The 22,899-nt window shown below is 39.8% G+C and overlaps 1 protein-coding gene across 2 annotated transcripts in view; it reads left to right on the top strand.

Moving 5' to 3' along the window:
- LOC135710602 (uncharacterized) overlaps window positions 1-22,899 on the top strand; it is a 60,983-nt gene that overhangs the window by 1,030 nt on the left and 37,054 nt on the right. The window contains exons 1-4 of one of the 2 annotated variants that reach the window (XM_065233224.1): window positions 15,056-15,079; window positions 15,204-15,395; window positions 15,461-15,648; window positions 15,711-15,806. In XM_065233224.1, coding sequence (XP_065089296.1) covers window positions 15,221-15,395; window positions 15,461-15,648; window positions 15,711-15,806 — 459 coding nt within the window. In that variant the 5' untranslated portion in view covers window positions 15,056-15,079; window positions 15,204-15,220. Of the gene's footprint in view, window positions 1-15,055; window positions 15,080-15,203; window positions 15,396-15,460; window positions 15,649-15,710; window positions 15,807-22,899 lie in introns of those variants that run through there. The other variant, XM_065233223.1, reaches the window with a different exon arrangement.

Below are 22,899 nucleotides of genomic sequence, written 5' to 3'. Positions count from 1 at the left end.
TGCTTCTATGGTGTTGTGTGTGATTAAACATTGAGACAACAGTGACGTATTTGCGACGAATGGAACTCGGAACGTTTCGCTATACCTAGGGATAGTGCTGTGCTATAGACAGAAAGACGGCGATCAATCGTTGCCTATCGCATCGGTGATAAATAATGTTGGTTTGTTGTTGCTTGGTAAGAATGATCCATATTGAGCTGGTTGAACCGACGAGGAACATTTTAAAGTAGAATTTTTAGTTAAGTAAATTTGACTAACTAAAATTTAAATTAAATAGTACTCATTGAGAATTTATATAACTGGAACTACCAAAGGTGCGTAACGCCATTGAGCACCTATGTAGGAGTGCCAGTTAAATAAATCCTTAATGAGCGCTGTTTAAAAGCAATTAACCACTTTATTCGAGCACTTAAAATGACGTTTACTACCACTCGAACTTTGAAATAAAACATTATTTTGAGATTTTTTCTTCTAGAACCTCGAGAAAAGTAGCCAACATTTGTGCGTTTCATAAAAAAATAGAAATTATTTGGTCCAGTTTTGTGAAATCGCTGGTAGAAAGTCACGCCAAAACTGCTTGACAAAGTGGTCAATTTTAGCTATTCTAATGAACGGGGTTCTACGGTAAATTTAGATGAATTAATTACATCATTCGAGCAGTTTTGTGACGACCTTCTACCATAGATTTTAAGGAAATGAGGCAAAAAAAATCGGATTTTTTTTTTACCTTTCATAACTAAAACCCTATTTTCTCGAAGTTCTAGAAGAACAAATCTCACAATATTGCTTCGAGGTTAAGTTCGAGTGGTAAGAAACGTCATTTTAAACTGCACAAATTATATGATCCATTATTCACTTAATTCGAGCAGTTCAAAACGAATATAGCCTTATAGCGAATTCTTTTACTATCGGGGTTGGAACCAGTTCCAACCCAGTGCGAAACCGAACTTTTTGTCAGTGCGAACCTCAACCTGAGCTGGGTTTTAAGAACAAACGAGCAAACTGACGTTTGTCAGAAAACAAGCAGACCCAATCTTGATACCCGATCCAGGTTGGAACTGAATAATTAACTACTTCACCTTTACGCACAAACTGAGTAGAACTATGCTCGCATTTGTGTAAATGTCATCCATATTCGAGTAAAAATTTGGTCGCACATGAGTGACATTTACTCAAATACGATCCGAATTCTACTCAGTTTATGAGTAACCGTGATTTTATCGAAACTAAGTTATCGGAACTCAAATTTGAGTCAAAATCTACGACCGTACAATTTATCTAATTAAATTACAAATAATTAGTTATACAATGGATCATAATATGTTTTTCTCATTCAATCAGCTTCAAATTACGTTTTCTACCACTTTGTCGTGTATGAGTAACATTTACTCATGTTAATTCTTAGACTAGGCCTGTACCATTTTTGCATTAGTATACTGCCCTGTGCAACATAACAGTCCCATTTAGCATTTTTGGCGAAAATGAGTTTTACATTGCAATCGATTGTCAAGTAACATCACTTTACAATGTACATGAGCCCATGGAGAAAAAAAAATCTTCAATAGCAATAGCCAAATTTGCGTGACATAATTAATGGACCATCCCTAAGTACTATCATATGCCAAGGGAAGGTGATACATTTTTCAACCCGAAAAATTCCTAGACCGGACCGGAAATCGAACCCAGCCGCCTCCCACATTGCTTGCTCTATAGCTGCGTCTGTATCGACTGAGCTAAGGGTGGCCCCTTATTTGTGAATTGATTGATTTATTTCTTTATTATAGAGGCTTGAGCTTGAATTGGTTGTATCATTTTCTTAAAATCTATGGAAGATGGTTATCCTTAAACTGCTTTGCATGACAAAATAGTCGACTACTGCAAGAAAACTCATTTAAAATTAGGGAAAATCGGGAAGAGACGATAGTTAGGAAATGTACTCAACTTAAGAACAGATTGTGTAAGCTACTGTTGTAGAAAGGTAGATAATTTTATCGTTTTTTTGTTTGTTAGCTCGTCTTGATAAAGTAGGAACTTGTAAGACAAAAAGCCTATTTTGAGAGTGTCGTCGTTTAAATTCAGAATGGAAATAATTTGCCTATATTTTTCTATGGCAATAGTCAAATTCAGCATAGCCTTCCGAGCTTTTCTCTATTTAACACCAATGCAATCTATCGTGATTTGACAACCGTCAGCAGGTTGGACGTTACCAGGGAATGATACACTGCACTAAGACAGCAGATGTTGGGAAAGTCATTGGTATCATTGGCGTCGGAGAAATGCGAGATGTGTTGGTTATACGGTAGATATTTGGGAATACAAAACTACTCCCAGATTTTTAACATAGTTCACACTTTCGACTATTGTGCCCAGAAGTTCCAAACCGAAAGTAAACGATTCTTTCTATTGAAAAAAGTGATCACATCAAATTGCATCACGAAAAAAAACCCTGTAGAAAATTATCCATTGTATTGCCTATTGAAAATTTGGGTAGAAGTAGTTTTGAGTGTATTGTTTACACTGTATTTTTATCGCTGTCAATTTTTTAAAAGTTTAAAAAAATGGCGTCACCCGAAAAACAACACCGCGAATTGATTTCGCGCCAGCACCTGAAAAATCCTCAACTCTCTCATCGGGACTTGGAATCTGTCCAAGTCTTTCGTTCAGAGAACCAAGGACCAGGAGGGACTGCAGACGTTCAGGTTAGGTTAGGTTATCTTTATTAGCGAGACTTTCAGCCAGAGGCTGCATACGTACAAAGTGCAGAAGGCTCCAAATCGTGACGAACGGCAAAATACGGTGGGAAAGTTATGGGCCCAGAAACTGTACACCCAGATGCTGACGAAGCCTCATGGTCTCATCATGGATGATGAAACTTATGTCAAGGCGGATTTCCGGCAGCTTCTGGGGCTACTGTTCTTCACTGCCCAGCACAAGTTTGATGTTCCGGAAGAAGTAAGGAAGCAGAAACGTTCAAAGTTTGCCAAGAAATACATGATTTGGCAAGCGATCTGCTCATGTGGCAAACGGAGTGCGTCGTTCGTGACTACCGGGACTAAACGGGGAGATCTAGGAATGTCTACAGAAACGTCTGCTTCCTCTGTTGAAGCAACATTAGGGCCCTTCAAATGTTGTCCTAGAGTGGTACGAAGCAAACGGGGTCACTTTCGCACCCAAGGACATGAACTCCCCTCCCCCCCCCAACGCACCGGAACTAAGGCCCATCGAAAAATACTGGGCTATTATGAAGCAGGCACTACGGAAGCATATCAAGGAGGTCAAATCTGAAGAAGGCATGAAGAAAAAGTGGGTTTCCGTACAGAAGAAGCTGCAGCCAGATGTTGTACATAACCTAATGAGTGGAGTTACGCGTAAGATGCAAGCGTCCGGTATGGTATTGAAGTTGAAAGAAATAAAGATGCCAAAAGCTTACTTATTGGTTATATTTTATTGTCTTAAAGTTTGAAAAGGAACGGTCAACTAGGTAATTTTCTACCGCGTTTTTTCTGTTGGCCTGCCTGTCCAGGTCGCGTAGATTAACGGGCGCGACCTCTTCCGACCACGTGTGCCTCGGGGATACTCCGAAGTCGACAGGTGGAGTCAAAAGCGGTTTCTCACGAAAGGTGGTGTGTCGGCAAATGGCCTTCGCTGCCACGAACCTATGGGGATAACACACGCGCACGCTAGTAAGACGACCTATTTTGTAGTCTAGGAATTACTACCTTTACCTCATGAACTTCTGGATCCACACACTTTGCCGCCCACTGCACGGCACTAGCTAGAGTTTGCCTAACTTGTCTCTAAAGGAAAGGGAAATATTTTAACAATCCTACTAGGGATTCTCATGTCGTTAACTACCTGTTTAAACACACCACGACACGATAAGAAAACTGACCACTCTTGCCTCTTCCACAAGTCGATTCGAATTGAACGATTCAAGCTAGGACATTCCTCAGTTAGCCGCTAGTACAGAACTTTGCCCCGGAATCGTGGAATTGAACGAAGTCCAATTTCACGAACGCCAAAATTCTCGCAATTGTGCACCTGATTGTTAGGGCTTCGCAGCATCTCTTTCTAACGAGCTGTTCAAGTATCCAGACAATTTCTCTCCGAAATTCAGGGGGAGGGCGCAAAGCCGAACGGAAAAAAAGGTCAACGCATTTTAAATGGAAATTTGGAGGGGCGATGTCCGCTTCTCGACGTGGTCGCGTCGGTACGCTCAACAGGCAGTTCCATTTTATTTTGCGCTTGCATCTGAACGCAGGGAACTCATTTTGTATGAAAAGTGTAACTCAACATGAGTGGATATTCTTTGGCGGTGAACACATTTATGAATTTAATTGAAAAAGCGAAACTTCATGCAATTTGATTAACTGAGTATATTGTATAAATATGAATTCTGAACTAACTAAATAAATAACTATCTATATGGAAAGCGTACTTGTTACAAGAGCTACTGAATCCTATCAGTAACGGTGCGGCTTCTTCTTCCATCTTGGGTGACTGGACGTTCATGTGGGCTGCAGCTCGCTGCTTGCGGGTATTCTTTCGTTGTGTACTGGAGAACAATGTTCAACGCCACACACCGAAAGCACTGCTGCTACTGCTGCTGATGACGACCAACTGGACACCTCCATACACGGTGATAGAATAAGCACCGTTTGGCAAGACCGGATGGAATTCAATTTTGAAATCTGTGTTAGGGAAAGCGCTTTTTGCAGGCATTGGGTGATAATTGTGATCACTATTGCAACAGTTGGACATTTGTGTAATTTTCAATAGTGAATTATTGAAAATTAATAAAATTTTCATTTAAGTAGATTCGTAGAAAAAATTTCCAATCGATTGGCTTGTTTAGAATTAAAATCAATCCGCTATTGACAGAGTTATAAGTGGTCAAAACCTGACAAGTTTTCGTAACGCGGTCGATTTCAGTTTTTTTTTTTTTAAATTGCACCCCCAATATGTTACTGAAAGATGTAATCCTACGTCAAAAGTTGGAAGACCATGCTTCACATGGAAAACCAGAGCAAGGCAGGATGTAGAATATAGCGGTCGATCGGCGGATTATTGGCAAAAGGTCCCGATAAGATTGTTCACTGATATCGTGGAATTAGCATACGAAGACTCGGAAAATACTCTCAGCGATTCAAGTCGAGATGATCAACTAAACATCCTGGATTTCAGAGGTTTCTCTGACGACGAGGATGATGCTTTTCTAGGATTCGTCTAATCAGCATCATAATACCATCACGCTATTGCCAAACTCTGTGATGGTAACATCAACTAACAACTTTTCTTACTTCTCACCAATCTCGATTATTAGCCGTTAAATATTCATTTTATTCAATAACTATATTATACATTATACTGTCATTACTGTTCATACTATTATTGCAACTAGTTCACTTAGGCATATTATATGGGAAAAGGGGGGACTCACGATTTAGCATGGAGAGTGTATGAGAGCCGTTCTAGGGGTTGTTTGGGGTATGTGGTTCATTTTAGACATTATAGTTTGACGTGACTTGAGATTTGGCCTTCATGTCTCGCAAAATCAAAATCAAAAGAAATCAAGAATGTCCTTATATTTTTTTGTTATTTAATGTTTGAACACTTTTTTTTATATTTTCCCCAACATTACTAAACAAATTTTACCGTGTATATTTTTCCTAGAAAAACTGTATTTTTTTTTTCTTGGGGGAGGTTGTTCATTGAAACTTCCGGTCCGCTTCGTAGCATAGTGCTTGCTAAGAGGTGCCAGGTGGTAACCCACTGATTACCTGACGATCGGCCAAATTTGGAAGACATCTGCATTGAATTGTCTCACATTGTAATATTCCGCCCACTATATCACAATCAATTGCGAGTAGCTGAGCGGAATGGAGACAAGGAAAGCATTTGGTACAGGACCAAGTCTCTCCCGGCTGGCGCCAAAACAATGAACCTGGAAGCAACTGGATCAAGTTGTCATGGGGCACGAAATGATCCTGTTGCATGACTTGGAGCTGTTGCAATCGAGGAAGGGGGGGTTGGTGCTAATGTTTAATTTGTTTTTATATAATTTCAGGTGTTAAGGTGGTTCGCTGCCTCTGGATAGTGGGTTTGACGGTGGTTCAGCAAGAATAATATTGAGACATACGGGAATGCGACAAACGTGTCAAATTAACTGCATTGGTAACGAAAACACAGAGGAGCGTACACCTGATGTCACACACTAAGGTGATGGTAATAAGGTCGGTGATAATATGACATTTACACAAAAGCGGAGATCAAATCAGATTGGTCAACGTGCCAAAATTCGAAACTTCGATTAAAACGTGGAATCTGTGCAGCACCAGTGGAGAACACTCAAAAGCTGCAGGTCTCATCAACCGCTGCCTGCGGTATATAACTTGTGGCTGGTGGCCTCACAAATGGATCTCAGATGTAAATGTCATCAGAAGCCGATAGCAATAGAAAAGAAGTTTGCAGGCAAGCGTTTGATTATGAATTAAATCCGCCTGAACATCGCAGCAAAGGCAAATACTAAAGCAGCGGAGCCGATAGGAATTTGACCTGGGCCCAGGTCAAGCAGCTGCCCAGAATGGAAGTCTTTCAGGTTGGCCCTGTGCACCTCTGGAGGTTCCCAGGTATTTGAGTACGACGACGATGGACGTTGCCCCTTGGAACGGAATGAAAGCGAACAAACCTTTTTTTTTTTTTAACTCTTTATTTGTTCCAAATTCAAAATAAATTACATTTCATTTTAACCTAGGTGCTCCAGTTACTGCAGTAACGTACCAGCCTTAATTGTTATGATATATATCTAAGTGTTTTTTACATTGTTCATGTCTTGGCAATTCAGTATTTTAAACAGGTTTTTTAACCTGCATGTCAGTATAACAATTGATATCTTAAAACTAAAAACTAAAACTAAATCTTATCTAAGTATAAAGGGAATTAATCGTTGCAATTGAGGATTGCAACGATTTTTGCCTGAAATTATTAATTATTTTGTTCGACATTTGTGCTAAAGTCTCAACATTCGAAATTCTATGTACTTCGGTTGTACTGTACCAGGGAGGCAACTTCAAAATCATTTTCAGAATTTTGTTCTGAATCCTTTGAAGTGCTTTTTTCCTGGTAGTGCAGTAACTAGACCATATTGGCACAGCGTAAAGCATGGCCGGTCTAAAAACTTGTTTAAATATTAGAAGTTTATTCGTCAGGCAAAGTTTGGATTTCCTGTTTATAAGAGGATACAAACATTTTATATATTTGTTACATTTGGCTTGAATGCCCTCAATGTGATCTTTAAAAGTTAATTTTTGGTCAAGTATTAATCCAAGATATTTCACTTGGTTTGACCAGGAAATTGGAACTCCGTTCATAGTGACTATGTGACTACTACTAGGTTTCAAAAACGAAGCTCTAGGCTTATGTGGAAATATTATAAGTTGAGTTTTGGAAGCGTTGGGAGAAATCTTTCATTTTTGTAAATAGGAAGAGAAAATATCTAAACTTTTCTGCAGTCTGCTGCAAATAACACGGAGACTTCTTCCTTTAGCGGAAATGCCTGTGTCATCAGCGAACAAAGATTTGTGGCAACCCTGAGGCAAATCAGGGAGGTCCGAAGTGAAAATGTTATACAATATAGGCCCAAGAATGCTACCCTGAGGAACTCCTGCTCTAACAGGTAGTCGATTAGATTTGGAATTTTGATAATTTACCTGCAGAGTTCTGTCAGTTAAATAATTTTGAACTAATTTCATAATATAAAGTGGAAAATTAAACTTTTTCAATTTAGCAATCAAACCTTCATGCCAAACACTGTCGAATGCTTTTTCTATGTCTAGAAGAGCAACTCCAGTTGAGTGGCCTTCAGATTTGTTTGAACGAATTAAATTGTTAACTCTTAAGAGTTGATGAGTAGTTGAATGCCCATGGCGAAATCCAAACTGCTCATCTGCAAACATTGAGTTCGTATTGATGTGAAGCATCATTCTATTCAAAATTATCTTTTCAAAAAGTTTACTTATTGAAGAAAACAAACTTATTGGACGGTAGCTAGAAGCTTCAGCTGGATTTTTATCCGGCTTCAAAATTGGAACAACTTTTGCATTTTTCCATTTATCAGGAAAGTATGCCAAATGGAAACATCTGTTAAATAATTTTACCAAGAAAGACAAGGTACTCTCTGGGAGTTTTTTGATGAGGATATAGAAAATTCCATCATCACCTGGAGCTTTCATATTTTGAATTTTTTTAGTTATAGACCTTACTTCGTCCAAATCAGTCCCCCAGGAATCATCAAAAATATTTTCCCGAGAGAAAATATTCAGAAAATCCCGAGCAACCTGATTCTCAATAGGACTAGTAAGACCCAAACTGAAATTATGGGAACTCTCGAATTGCTTAGCAAGTTTCTGAGCTTTTTCCAAATTTGTGATCAAAATTTTACCACCTTCTTTAAGCGCTGGAATAGGCTTTTGAGGTTTTTTTCAAAATTTTTGTGAGTATCCAAAAGGGTTTGGAACTCGGGTCTAATTTAGAAATATTATTTTCAAAAGTTTTGTTCCTCAGGGCAGAGAATCGCTTTTTAATTTGTTTTTGCAAATCCCGCCAGATAACTTTCATGGCAGGATCGCGTGTTCTTTGATATTGTCTCCTACGGACATTTTTAAGACGGATCAAGAGCTGAAGATCATCGTCTATTATAATTGAATCGAATTTAACCTCGCATTTTGGTACTGAGGCAGCTCTTGCTTCAACTATAGAAGTAGTCAGAGATTCAAGAGCATAATTAATTTCATCTTTGGTTTGCAAAGGAATGTTTGGATCGAAGTTATATTCCATAAATGTTCGATACTGCTCCCAATCAGCTCTGTGGTAATTGAAAGTAGAGCTGTTGGGATTACAAATTATTTCTTGGGATATTTCAAAAGTTACTGGAAGGTGATCAGAACCGAAGTCAGCATGGGTAACCAATTGGCTACAAAGTTGACATGAATCAGTTAAGACCAAATCAATAGTGGAGGGATTTCTTGCAGAAGAAAAGCATGTTGGGCTGTTTGGATATTGAATAGTGTAATAACCTGCAGAACAATCATCAAACAGAATATTACCATTGGAATTGCTTTGAGCATTATTCCATGAGCGGTGTTTTGCATTAAAATCACCAATAATGAAGAATTTAGACCTATGACGGGTAAGTTTCTGGAGGTCACCCTTGAGAAAATTCTTTTGCTGGCCTACGCATTGGAATGGCAAATAGGCAGCTATAAACGTAAGTTGTCCAAATTTTGTTTCAACAGAAACTCCCAAAGTTTCAAAAACTTTGGTTTCAAATGAAGAAAGAATTTTATGTTTGATTCGTCTATGAATAATGATGGCAACGCCACCACAGGGTCCATCAAGACGATCATTTCTATAAATCAAGTAATTTGCGTCCTTCTTAACCTTATGGGCAGGTTTAAGGAACGTTTCAGTTATAACGGCAATATGCACGTTATGAACTCTCAAAAAGTTAAATAGCTCGTCTTCATTATCTTTAAGAGATCGAGCATTCCAATTTACAATATTTAATGCTTTAAAATCCATTACTGAATTTTAAAGTCATGACAATATTATTTGCAAATTTTACTCCAGTTTGAATAGCATCAAACATGGAGTTAGATTTAAGCATATCAGAAATCATGTCAATTAATGAATTCTGTAAAAATTCCATTTTGGGGGCAGTAATGCTTCCAAAGTCAAAATTGTCAAAATTTCCGTTAGAACGTTGGTTAGTATTTTGATTTCTACCCGCTGCAATAGCAGCATAGGTAGCTCCATTAACTCGCTGAACATTGTTAGCAGCGAGGGGAGTAGGTACAGATGAAACATTTGAAGCAGGGGAGATATTTGTACCTACGGGTACGAATGTAGAATTTGTTCCTCGCTGACCGTTGTTAACAGCAGAGGAATTTGTACCTGGTCGGAAACGTGGAGCGTTTCCTACCTGACGGTTAGAACGAGATTGTAGGATCGCTTTGCGAGTCTTACATTCCCAAAAATTGGATTTGTGGTTTTCACCACAATTTGAACATTTAAATTTCTTAGGATCTTCCTTCACAGGACAGTCGTCCTTTGCGTGAGAGGAATCACCACAATTCATGCATTTAGCTGGCATGTAGCAATTTTTAGTTCCGTGACCCCATCCCTGGCACTTACGGCACTGGGTGAGGTTTTGGAAATTTCCTCCAGCCTTCCTGAAGTGTTCCCACTTCACTCGGACATGGAGCATAAGGCTAGCTTTTTCTAAGGCCTTAAGGTTGTTTAGTTCACTAGACTTGAAGTGAACTAAATAAAAATCATTAGAAATCCCGTTGCGCGAATCGCCAGGACGGGATTTCATTTTCATTTTGATTACTTGGAGTGGCACAACTCCAAGTAATTTTGCCAGTTCATCTTTGATCTGATCCAGGGATTCACCACTGGGCAGTCCTTTCATGACAACCTTGAACACACGTTCAGTTTTGGTGTCGTAAGTAAAAAATTTGTGCTTCTTCTCAGTAAGATACTTGAGAAGACATTTAAATCCGTCCAAGGTTTCAGCCAATACACGGCATTCACCCCGACGTCCAATTTGTAGTGAAAACTTAACTTTCACCAAATTCAAAAGTTCCATGCGAAGAGCATGGAAATCGGTAGTGGTTATCACAATAGGGGGAATCTTTTCCTTCTTGGCATTAAGCCGGGAAAGTTTACTAGAATTTTTCTTGGATGATGGATCATTCTCATCATCCGTGAGCAAATCAAATTGATTACTCAAATTAATTTCATCAGAAGGGGGGTCAAGAGTTTGCCCCTTTCATTTGCGTTTAGGCGCCATGGCGGCAGTAATTTTTTATCCAAATCGACTTCCAAGCAGATTACTATAAGAATCTGAAGGATCGAAGAGGAATTTTCCAAATCGATATCCAAGAAGGATTACCTCGGGTAGGGTCCAAACAAGGAATAAGAGTTGAACAAGGTAGAAAATTTTTACAGGTTGAGCACTGAAAAGTGCTGTTTAAATTTGTTGTAGCTTTAGGTAGTAGTAACACTTCCTTCAGCAAAAAGCAAATAGATCCGCACGGCAAGAGAGCACGATGCGGACTGAGCGAACAAACCTGATGTTGCACAACAAGCCGGCGTGTTTTTATTTATTTATTCATTTATTTATTTTTTTTCAGCAAAACAACAAAATCCTCTATCTCTATTCTTTATTGTTTTAAGGTCTTACTATCCCCTAATCGGACGCTAGTGGGACCAAAAAGCCTGCTAGTGAAAGGAAAGTCGTTATGCTATACGGTCTAGCATAGGCCACGACTAAATTTCCGTAGGTTCATGCCTGGCTTAAGTGCAGATCGGTAGGCAGCAGCCTGCCAGCACAAACGAAGTGACAGACGACTTACTGGCGAAGAAATCAATTAAAATAATGTGGTTCGCTGTAATAGAATTTTCTTAGAAGCTTGTGCCATCATCCACCAGATGGGATAGTATTTTTGTTTTGGTTTTGCACGAAGTTGATTTTGTGTACAATGATTCTTTGACAGTGTGCAAAGAGTGTATATCATTTTGTCATTTTTTTATGCATTTCAGTTTTGAGTAGAGTGAAAGAGATAGAACCAAAATATTCTAGTACATTTGGTGAAAATGCTAGTTCAATCCAATAGTAGTGTTGCCATGTGGTACAATCCAGTAGTAGTGGTGTTGCCATGTGGTACACTGAAAAATTGCAATAGAAGGTTAGTCACCAAAGTTTTCGAGCCGCTCCGTCTGTCACTTCGTTTGTGATTAAAAAGGCGTATAACAATAACAAAATAGTGTATTTTTCTCTAAAACTTTGTCTCCGACGTCATTTCGACTGTGATGTTTTCGTTTATTGAAAAATGTAGAACACGACGTTTTGAATTTTTTTTTTGCACAAATCTGAATGATTGCCGGAATAAAACAAGTATGCAAAATTTCATGCAAATCGGAAAAGGTCGCGTCAAACATTAAATTATGTTTTGCTATTTGACCTGGAACTGCTCAATAGCAACTTCAAAGTTCTCCCGCAAATCCAGATCATAACCCAACTTGTTCAATTTTGGCACAGTTTTTGGTGACCTCAGTACAGATACACACTTATAGCGAATTTGTTTATTATCCAGGTTGGAACCAGTTCCAACCCGTGCGAACCCGAGCTTATTGTCAGTGCGAACCTCAACCCGAGCCAGGTTACAAAAACAAACGTTAACACTGACGTTTGAAAGGCAACAAGCAGACACAATCTTGATACCCGATCCAGGTTGGAACTGAATCAAAAACAAATTCGCTATTAGAAATAACACATTTTACACGTGACGGAATCCATCTCTGACATAAAGGATGAGACGTAAACAAACATGTCTTGTAAAATTAAGTGGCCCGAGACTGAAAAGTTCGATACTCAACGAAAAGTACGTTTGATTGAACTGAATTTTGCGTCTATTGGACTCAATTTTATGTAAAAATTGACGCTCGTATATGTCAGTCTCAGAGCACCTAAATTTACATGAATTTTTCCAAGTGTGTAGAAAGAGCAGTGGTGAGCAGGGGGTTGTAAAGTTTATCCACCCTAATACTTAGTAATCAATGATATTTGTATTTGAACGTACATTTACATATTTCATACGATTTTTTTTCTTGATTTTATTAACGTTACTAAATCCTACAGCTTAAAAAGAGAGAGCAAAGCACTGTGATAGCCAACATTGGTTAAGTAGTGTTTCATGCCGAAATGATTCATCACATTTTACTTTCTATAACTTTTTTTCCAGTCGGTAAATCCCTGTTACGTGCTGCGACACCCGGACTAGCGATGACGAATTGCCACCACCGTGTTAGGTATTCTATTCCAAATTCCAAAAGTAAACATATTGACGTAGACGTAGGTGGATGCAGGACATAAAACACAGCAGTTCTGCATCACCGTGCAATGCAGCGCCAATACATTACGGCTACAAAGTTAGGAAATACGACAATGAACTTGCCAGCAGCAACGAATGACACCGCCAGACGCCTCCCCCAGTTAGACCTTTGCTACATCTGTCGTTCGCACTCGTCGTTTGTTTGTACTTGATATTACGCAGATGCTCCGGGGTGGTGTGCGGGCGAGACTCTCTCTCTCTCTCAGTGCTCGCCATAGGCAGGTGCACGTGTACTTGGAGGGCGCACTTGTGGAGTGTGATGTGAGGTCGACTTTCATCGGTTTCGTTACGTAGCTTACTTCTATGCCTGCCCTATGTATTAAGCGTGACGGTGGAGCATGGGGTTCGTTCGACTTGGCCAGGTGGCAATGGTTTACGCTCTTTCGTTGTACAAGTAGTGTTGATTTCCTTGTGATGTTTAACTTAAGGAAGGGGGGGGGGGGGGGCACGTATGAATTACGTGAATGTGTAGTCGTGATGGTTTTCAGCAGAGCGAAACAGTTCTAAACGTCCAATTTTGGTTTGCTGGCAGACTGATTTATCAGTGTAAACATCTTGTGACGTTATCTGTCGTCGAACCACTTCGGTTGACTTGCACTGAAACAGTGCTAATAAGTTTGCACTCGGCAAGTGTATTAGGTACTCATGTACCAATTGGTACATGTAAATAAGTGGATATACCTACAGTGTGTCGCAAAATTGAGAGTACACCTGAATGGACAACTTTTTGAAACACTTTGAATAGTTAGATTTTTGAAATCTTGGTTGGTGGTTGAACAATTATCTATTAATTTATGGGTATGGTTTTAGACTTTATAGTTGTTTGAGTAATTTTAGTAAAACGATCGATTTTCAACTTTTTTCGTAGATGACGAATCTTAGTAAAATTAGTTGCTTATGAATGATCTTTATTATGACTACTATTATATTATATAGGAGAAATGGATGTAATGTCGGTCAATGTGCCACTAATTTGGGCCCATACAAAAATTCAGCAATCGACCAGATTTTCGATAGACGCGTTCATCTAGATAAAATTGGTAAAGCGATTGGCCCAATCTTAGATCCATAGGCCAACATTAGAGCCATTTTCCCTATGTTACAGTAACACATGAGCAAAATTTTTATAAAGTCTGGTTCGTTGTTTGTATTTCTTTTTTGAGAAAATAACTCTACACACTCAAACAAATAAACCCGATACTATTATAATAGCGATAGCCGATAAATGTTTGATAGCAGTCAAAAATTCAGAAATCTTTCTTTTTAAATTGTACTCGTTTTCTAAAATTTAAGGACAGCTGTACGCTCAATTTTGATATTCACTGTATATACATGTTCGAAGTGGGCTCACGTTGGAAAGAAGCTGACATTTTGAACCGATTCTGACAACCGCTGGGGGGTACATGTGCCGCAGTCAGTCGGGCAGATGCCTGCATGCATGCAATCGGTACGTGACGCCAATTTATGGTAATGTATTCCGGAAGCAGGCAGTGTGTTTCGGATATTGTCAACACACGGTTCAGTTTAAGCTCGTATGAAAGCACGGATCAGGGTGCATTTGGTTACGAACAGTAAAATGCCGATGCAAAGTTTATTGACTTCTCATTTTTGGATCATTGCTTGGAGAACGTGATGAGGTACTCGAAGAAATATTAGTTTGTCCGGCAGTGCTTTCTGCGTACTGATTCACCGAACTCAGTGGCGTACATAAGATTGCAAAAATAACGGGAACATTGTGTCTCTGAGGAGAGTGTGCTTATCGCTACGCGTAAATTGCGTCACCTCTTCGATTCTATGGTTTGTATAGATGATGCATGCAGGGGAGACGGGGTAAAATCTTTCACAAACTGTCTACGCGATTGGTGGACCGCCCTTGAGTGATTTCGTTTCATGAATGAATGAACCTTATTTAATACAACGTTATTGGAGAAACTTTAGCGATTTCAGACACGAGCGGATTAGTCTCTTATTATTTTGACCTTGCTACAAGCCAGTCAGCACCAGTAACACAACACCCTTCACACACAACACGACGAAGAGTTCGGTTAATGAAAAAGCATGTAAACTTTACCAACGACGTGGGCTTATCATCCCCGAACTACGTGTGTGCGTGCACAGTTGAGGTACTTTCTACGTTTTGTGTGTTTCGCCGGTGCCAATCACAGATTGTTAATTTCTTCGACACGCCGACCATTCGTATTTGTTGTTTTAATCACAAAGGATTGTCATTTTCCCGTCTCGTTACAGACTACTAATGTAATATTATGGTATCACGATTCGAACGCCTAATGGGGTGCTCCTCTATCCCGATAGGAGAGACCCTGCCTGAGAATAACCCACAATGCTCAGGCCGGGGTGATTGTCTTAACGGAACCTGTCTCTGCGAAATCCGGTACAGCGGAGATGAATGCTCGGGCTTCAATTTGCCCTACCATGCGGGTAAGTGTTCAATATTATACATGGAAAGCCTCAGGGTCGTCCTCATGTTCCATTTCTTCCCCCAGGTATTTCTTCGGTTTTCTACTTTGTCGCTTTCATCTCACTGGTACAGCTGATGATCTGTATCATTGCCGAATATCAGAGGCTCAAACAGCCGAGCTTCTTGCGAGCCTGCCGGCTAACAACGCAGAAGCTGCTCTATTTCTTCGTGTTTATCGCATCCGTACTGCGGGGGGCGTACTTTACAACGCCGGTAAGTTTGTTGTTCTTTCAGGTGCACTAAAATATGCTAAACAACCTTTGTTTTCCTTGTAGGAAACCCTGCAACCAGCATGGGTCTCGTATCTCATGTCCGCATACTATCCGCTAGTGATGACGTGCGCTTCGCTGGTCGTCTGCCTGTGGGCCGAGGTGAGTACTTTTCTGGAATTCGGTATGGGATTATTTTGCTCGAATGTAGGTATATAAAGAACTGCAAATATTTGCTCGTTGTTGTCATGTATTATCTTTTCTGCTGGCAATTGGGAGTTCCAGAACAGTCTGATAGGACTCGAATTTTATCTCGTCACGAGTTACAACAGTCATAGGCATATTTTTGTATTACTGTTGGTTATACGTTATTTAACTCAACATTATGGATTTATGAAGGCGTATGTTAAAATAGTTAAAAAATGTTTTTATCATAAATTTCTCGAATTCAAACCCTATCCACGGAAAGCTACAATTTCATCGGGGTGCGAGTGAGACAAAATTACACTCATTTTTCACTCGGGAAACTTTTCTGTACTTTTCGTAAGCGAGATTTCCTTCTCACGAGAACCGATTGAGCGGGTCATGAGAATGATGATGATCCATCACTGCTTAGGAGGTTTAAGATGCTTTTGTTCTCCCAAAGTCCCATTAAAACTTAATGATAAAATGTCGATTTGCCTCGCGAAGTTTGAGTCAAGTTGGTGTTACTGAGTTACACCAACTTCGGTCAGCACTGTCAAACTTCCTGCAATCAGATTTAAGCAAACGTCTCTTCGATTTTGAGCAAAAGATATGGTTGCCAGTTATTTTTTTTTTCAAAAGAACGTGGAACTTAGTGAGAAAAAATCCCCAAAAAGATCTGGTAAACGGTGTACTGAGGTATAGTCTTCAACTCGATCGAAAAATATCGTCATTTAACGGAACTTTTGAATGTGGTTGGTAGTTATCTTAATTAAAAATCAGGATAAATAAGATTGTTTATTAAAAAAAAAAAACCTGGATAAATTAGGGTTTGATCTCATCAGGGAAATGAAAAAAAAATATATCAGGAGAAGTCCTGAAAGATCAGAATAGGAGGCACCCCTGCCTATGAGCTACACAGAGAAAAAAATACCCTAAATTTAAGTTCTTTTTACTTAGTTTTGGGTAATTTTGAGTTTTGCATCCCTATTCTCACTTTTTGTTGTTGTCAAAAACGGAACGAGAGATTCGATTTTCTCATGACATGTGAGTAAATTGAACTCAATTTTGGGTAGAAAATATTCACGTATTTTGCCGTAGTCAAATGTAAACTACTGTAAGCGGTTTACTGAAAATTAGCTTATTGAACGGAATATGGGAGATGAGTGAAAAGAACTTAATTTTGGGGAAATTTTCGGTTCCATGTAAGTTAAAACGCGAACAGTTCACGATTGGTCGATTTGAATGTGAATGTTACGTATACCGTACACACGACGAGCAAATCATACACGGCCACTGACAATAAGTCAGAGAGAAAGTCACTTCTACTCAGAGGTATGGAAACATTTCTACTGCATGACACAGCGCTGAGTACCTGCAGTTTTTAGAAATTTTTCATACCTCTGAGTAGAAGCTACTCTCTCTCTCTCTCTGAGTTATTTTCAGGGGCCTTGTATAAATTTCGGTGCTCTGGGACCGACACGTGCCAGCGGCCTAGATGACACAAAGCTCCGTCACAAAAGACGAGATGCTATAATGAATGGGAGAAAGTGCCCACCCAATATTTACGGAATGTTTCATGTCTAATGCACACCAGTGAGTGTCTAAGATAAGAGAGAAGTGGACTGGACAATTTAGAGCCAAAGGAACTCAAAAAAACAGAACCAATCGAGCAGCGCCTATCTTGTCTTCACTGGCAGTGTTGGTAGAAACTACATGGGCATTTGCTTTTTGGCCCTCTTATATCCTAGACCCTCACTAAGGCACACTTTACTTGACAGTGCTGGAAATCTTTATGCGAATTGTTCCAACTTTTCTTGGTGATGTTTTGATCTTTTTTTTTGCTAATCAAATGTATGTTATGATTGTGTAAACATTTTCAAGCCCTTTTTCAGAGTCATTTTTCCTGACTTAATGCCCATCTTGCACTAATACGATAAAAATATCGAAGTCAACATATCAAGAAAACTGGCAACTTTCCCGCCTTCTCATACACCGAAAATAGTTTTTATGTAGCTTCCATTGGAAACGCACATGATTTTCATCCATAATGATTTTTCATATGAATTTCATGGACCTCATAATATTCATGTGATTTTGTGGTGGGATATGCTATGTAAAAATCACATGGATTTCATCCATTAGATATGTGATAAATTTTTTTATTGTACTACCGCTACACTGCGCTGTGCAGCATAATTGTCCCATTAGCAATTTTGACGAAAATGAGTTATACATTGGAATCGATTGTCTAGTACCATCACTTTACAATGTACACGAAAAATTTCATACTTTGTTCAGAAAATGCCACGAAGAATAACAAAACTATGTTGCCCCATCCATAAGAGCCCATGGGGAAAATAATCTTCAACAGCGTTTTTCTCAGCTTGCTGTTTTAACTAAAGGGACAATTATGCTGAAAAGGGCAGTACAAGATAGGCACAATCGGTACACGAGACTACCTCTCATTCCAATGGGCCTAAGTTCATCCCAGTCGACGCCCTCGCCATTTTCTTAGGCATGAAATCTCTGATCACGCATTCCTTCGGAAGGGAGGTAAAGCCGTTGGTCCCCGATCCATGAGTTGATGGGTCTATAGGTATAGTCTAGGTGTGAGAGCTGCCTCCCTGGCGCGGGTAACATTGGTACTTCGCTTCGCTCAAAATAACGACGATAAGGTGGACTCGTTCAAGATGAAATTCAATATGAGAGGTATTCTCAAATCGAAAATCGTCATTAGCAGCAATATTGTTCTTGGTCCGTCTTGCTAAAAGTTCTAGTTACACACATTTATCAACTTGCGCAACTCGCCCCCCCGATCAGAATGTTGCGTATGCGTAAATAAAGCGTTCACCTCTATCGCATCTCTCATTTCCTTACCCTTTTTGGTTTTCGGTCTTTCTGGCTTGTAGAATTGTGGACAATATTTAAGTGCACAATGCTTCTGAAGACACTTTTTTGATTAGGTCAATGTCGTTAATTAGCAAGCAATCATATTGTGTTGATCAGGGTCACTCAAATCCCTTTTTTCAATTAACGGTTTTCCCGTTTATTTAAAAAAAAACTCTACCTTAAGGCGTTCAAAAATAAACCTCTAATGATGTAATTTTGTCAGCTCTACAATACGTCTACTGTACTTTTCAGCATAGTTTTCCCATTCGTTAAAACAGCAAGCTAAGAAAAACGCGGTTGAATATTTTTTCTCTCCATGGAATCTTATGGATGACCCAGACCCAGAGGTGGCTGTCAAATACGAACAATCGTCGCCTACCTCGTAAACAACCAAACGTAAACAAGTCATAAGAAACCTACAGGGTTTGTTTACGTTTGGAACCAATTTCACACAAGATTGATCAGTAGGTTGTTTTGACAGCATGCCCCCCCCCAGAAAATTATTGACTGTTTAGGCTGAGTGTGAAAGCACTGCTCTATTCAATTCTCGATTACTTTCTTTCACGTTTCAGCTTCTGTAAACAATGCATTTGATCGTCGAGTTGGCGTAACTTGTAGCTCGCCCACGCATGCTAACACTACCATCAGATAGGGGAAATTTTCCCCAACCTGCTAGTGGTGTTAGTAAGCGTGTGCGAGCTACCAGTTAGGGGCGGTTCATAAACTACGTAGACAGTTTAGGGGGGGGGGGTTGAGAATTATCCACGGCCCATACAAATTTTAAATTTTTTGTATGGACAATTGTCTACGCAGGGGAGGGGGGGGGGATCAAGAATCCCAAAAAAACTGTCTACGTAGTTTATGAACAGACCCTTACGTCAAATCGACGATCAGATGCATTGTTTACAAAAGTTGATTCGACCCTTTGAAAAAGTAATCGAGAATTCTTGGTCTATCCAGACTGTATTATAGTCGCTATCTTCATAGTCTGGCATATAGAATTTTGATCTATCTTAAAGCGGAACCAATTCAATATATTTTAGACTAACAATTGAAAAGGTACTATGAACTTTTATAAACAAAACGATGAATATTCTTTCCTCGCCAATCGAAAGCAAATTACCGGCATCATTGGATAGGGGAAACTTTTGTCAACCCCAAGATGGTGTTAGTTTGCGTAGGCGAGCCTTGAGTCACCAGAAAAGGGTTTCCGAAGTTTTGTTCGCAATAGCTAATGTGCTCTTTTCTGTTGTTGGTCGTGATTTGCTGGATTGGTTCCGCTATTTGACACTAGTTTGGAGTGAATTGTTTACATGTGCAACATTTCATAACAATCGGTTCAGTGGTTATTGAGATGTCATCGAAACAAGAAGAAAATCGCCGGAGAATTTTGCGCGCCGTCATGGAAAATCCGACTGCGACCATGAGATGGATCGGAAGACAACTGGGAATCACCCATACAACTGTGTCTCGGATAGTAAAATCGTTTAAGGAGTCCCAGACGACCGAGCGGCGGGCTGGAAGTGGAAGAAAATCGAAGACAGCTGACCCTGTGAAGGCCCGGAAGGTGTTGGATTATTTCAAGCGTAATCCGAACCTTTCGATTCGCGACGTGGCTCTGAAGGCAAAGTGTTCCGCCTGGTTCGTTCAGCAAACCATGAAACGAGCTGGGCTTCGTGTATTCAAGGTCCGGAAGGCACCGAACCGGCGTGATCAACAAAACACGGCGGCCAAATCCCGCGCAAGGAAGCTGTATCGAGAGTGGTTAACGAAACCGATGTGTGTGGTTATGGATGACGAAACCTACATCAAGGCAGACGCAAAGCAGATACCGGGGCTGGAATTCTACGTTGCCAAATCACGGTTTGATGTTCCGGAAGACATAAGAAAGAAGGACAAATTCGCCAAAAAATACTTGCTCTGACAGGCCATATACCAATGCGGTAAACTGAGTAAACCGTATCACAATGGGTACCATCAATAGCGAAATTTACCGCACCGAGTGCCTCCAGAAGCGTCTGTTGCCCTTCCTGCGGTCCCACGGAGGCGAGACATTATTTTGGCCGGACCTGGCATCATGCCATTACGCGCGATCGACGTTGGATTGGTACAGAGACAATAACGTTGTTTTTGTACCAAAAACCGCCAGCCCCCCAAATTCACCAGAGATACGTTCGGTGGAAAGATTTTGGGCCATAATGAAGGCCAAAGTTCGAAAATCGTCCAAGGTGTTTAAGAACGAGCTGGAGTTGAATAAAGAATGAATGAAAGTGACCAAAAAGGTCGGCTCCACCATTGCACAAAATGTAATGAGGGGTCTTAAGGGAAAAGTGTGGGCTTTCAGCGATGGAAAGGAAATTGAATAAAGTTATTATTATGCCGAAACATAATCCATATGCATTAGTTCATTCCCTGAAAGTTTCAAGAAAATCCGACTTAAAATAATTTTTTGGCGAACACTTTTATCTGGTGCATTTTTTTTCGAGTACAGGCCTTATACACGGAACCGAAAAATTACCCAAAATTAAGTTCTTTTCACTCATCTCCCATGTTCCGTCCAATAAGATAATTTTCAGTAAACCGCTTATAGTAGTTTACATTTGACTACGGCAAAAATAATTACTTACTCTTGAGTATTTTCTACCCAAAATTAAGTTCTATTGGCTCAAATTTGAGCATATCTCATATACTCACTAGAGCTTATTGAACGATAGTCATGAGAAAGTCGAAACGCTCGTTCCGTTCTTGACAACAACAAAAAGTGAGAGTGGGATGCAAAACTCAAAATTACCCAAAAATAAAGTAAAAAGAACATACATTTAGGTACTTTGACTATATGTTTTTAGTATTACTTCTACGTGAAGTCAACGATTTACATAGTTGAAGATGCTAATTTCAAATAACAGACTGTAGTGGTAATTTTTATACGATAGATGGAGTAGATGAAAGCATAGATTTGATAGTTCCGTTAGAGTACGGCAGTGTGAAGATTGTATATAGATATTAGAAAAGCGAGCTAGGACAACTTTTAAGGAAGGTACAAATCGGTTTTTTCATCTCTCTTTACCAAACTCCCCCCTTGGAGAGGGATGGTGAGGGGTGAACTCGCATCACGGTTTTCGAAAGATTCCCTTTCTTTTCACTTGGCAACAGAGGACTGCTACATCAACTTCAAGTGACTTCTAGCGAGCAAAAAAAAAATAGCGGCTTTTGTAAATCACTATATCAGTGATTTTGTCCAATCATCTTAACAAAAAATAGTAGAAATTCTCAATACTGATCGTTACCAAACGTGTCCCATGACAAATTAATGCTCACTGCGTGTTTATTATCATTTCTTCGATTATATTTTGTATTTTATTGCAATACTTTTCGTGGACCTTTCATAGCATCGTAATGTAACAGTTCAATAGGTAGACTTGGCTTCACTCTTGGCGTGACTCATTTTACACCGAGTCTAGACGAGGCAATGAAAGAGCCAAAAAAACATTCAGTCACTCACGAACAGGCGACGCACACCGATTGCCTTCGCTCACGCAGCATGTAGTTGAGGCATTTTTCCATAGAGATTGCTGAAGTATGATTGTGTCAGTGATTTGTTTTCAACGGGAAATTTTTTCGCTATGAAGTTTTTTTTCCCGATGAAAACATTTTGCGTATACGTATACGTGACGTAGTGTGCGTACGATAAACGTCAGCAATCTCTATAGAAAATGTACGCTCAGTCATTGAAAACAAGGATTGGGTACCATCACAGAAGAATAAACGTGCTGACATTGGCGTAGCTAGACAATTTATCTGGAGGGGGCCTAGATAATTCTGGAGGGGGCCTAGATAATTCTGGAGGAGGCTTAGATAATTCTGGAGGGGGCCTGGTCCCCCTGTCACCCCCATTAGCTACGCCAATGCGTGCTGAATGAGCTACTGAGTGCTCGGCTGTCAGTGACTCGTTTACGTCCCAATCATTCAGGCACTCACGTGGCAGTGAATGATAGGACGGATGGCAGTTCATAGTCATATGAAAATGGCTCATTGGACCTGACTGTTTTTCGCACTGGATGGGACAACATAGTTTTGGTATTTTTCTCGACATTTTCTGAACAAAGTAGGAAGTTTTTCGTGAACATTGTAAAGTGATGATACCATAAATGGGGTATGTTTGATAATGTGAGTGATTTAA

Source organism: Ochlerotatus camptorhynchus, unplaced genomic scaffold (genome assembly GCF_037179485.1).
Source record: "Ochlerotatus camptorhynchus isolate MF236.1 unplaced genomic scaffold, CSIRO-AGI_Acam_v1.1 ptg000392l, whole genome shotgun sequence".
Lineage (NCBI taxonomy): Eukaryota > Metazoa > Arthropoda > Insecta > Diptera > Culicidae > Ochlerotatus > Ochlerotatus camptorhynchus.
This window is presented reverse-complemented; position numbering and strand designations above follow the sequence as displayed.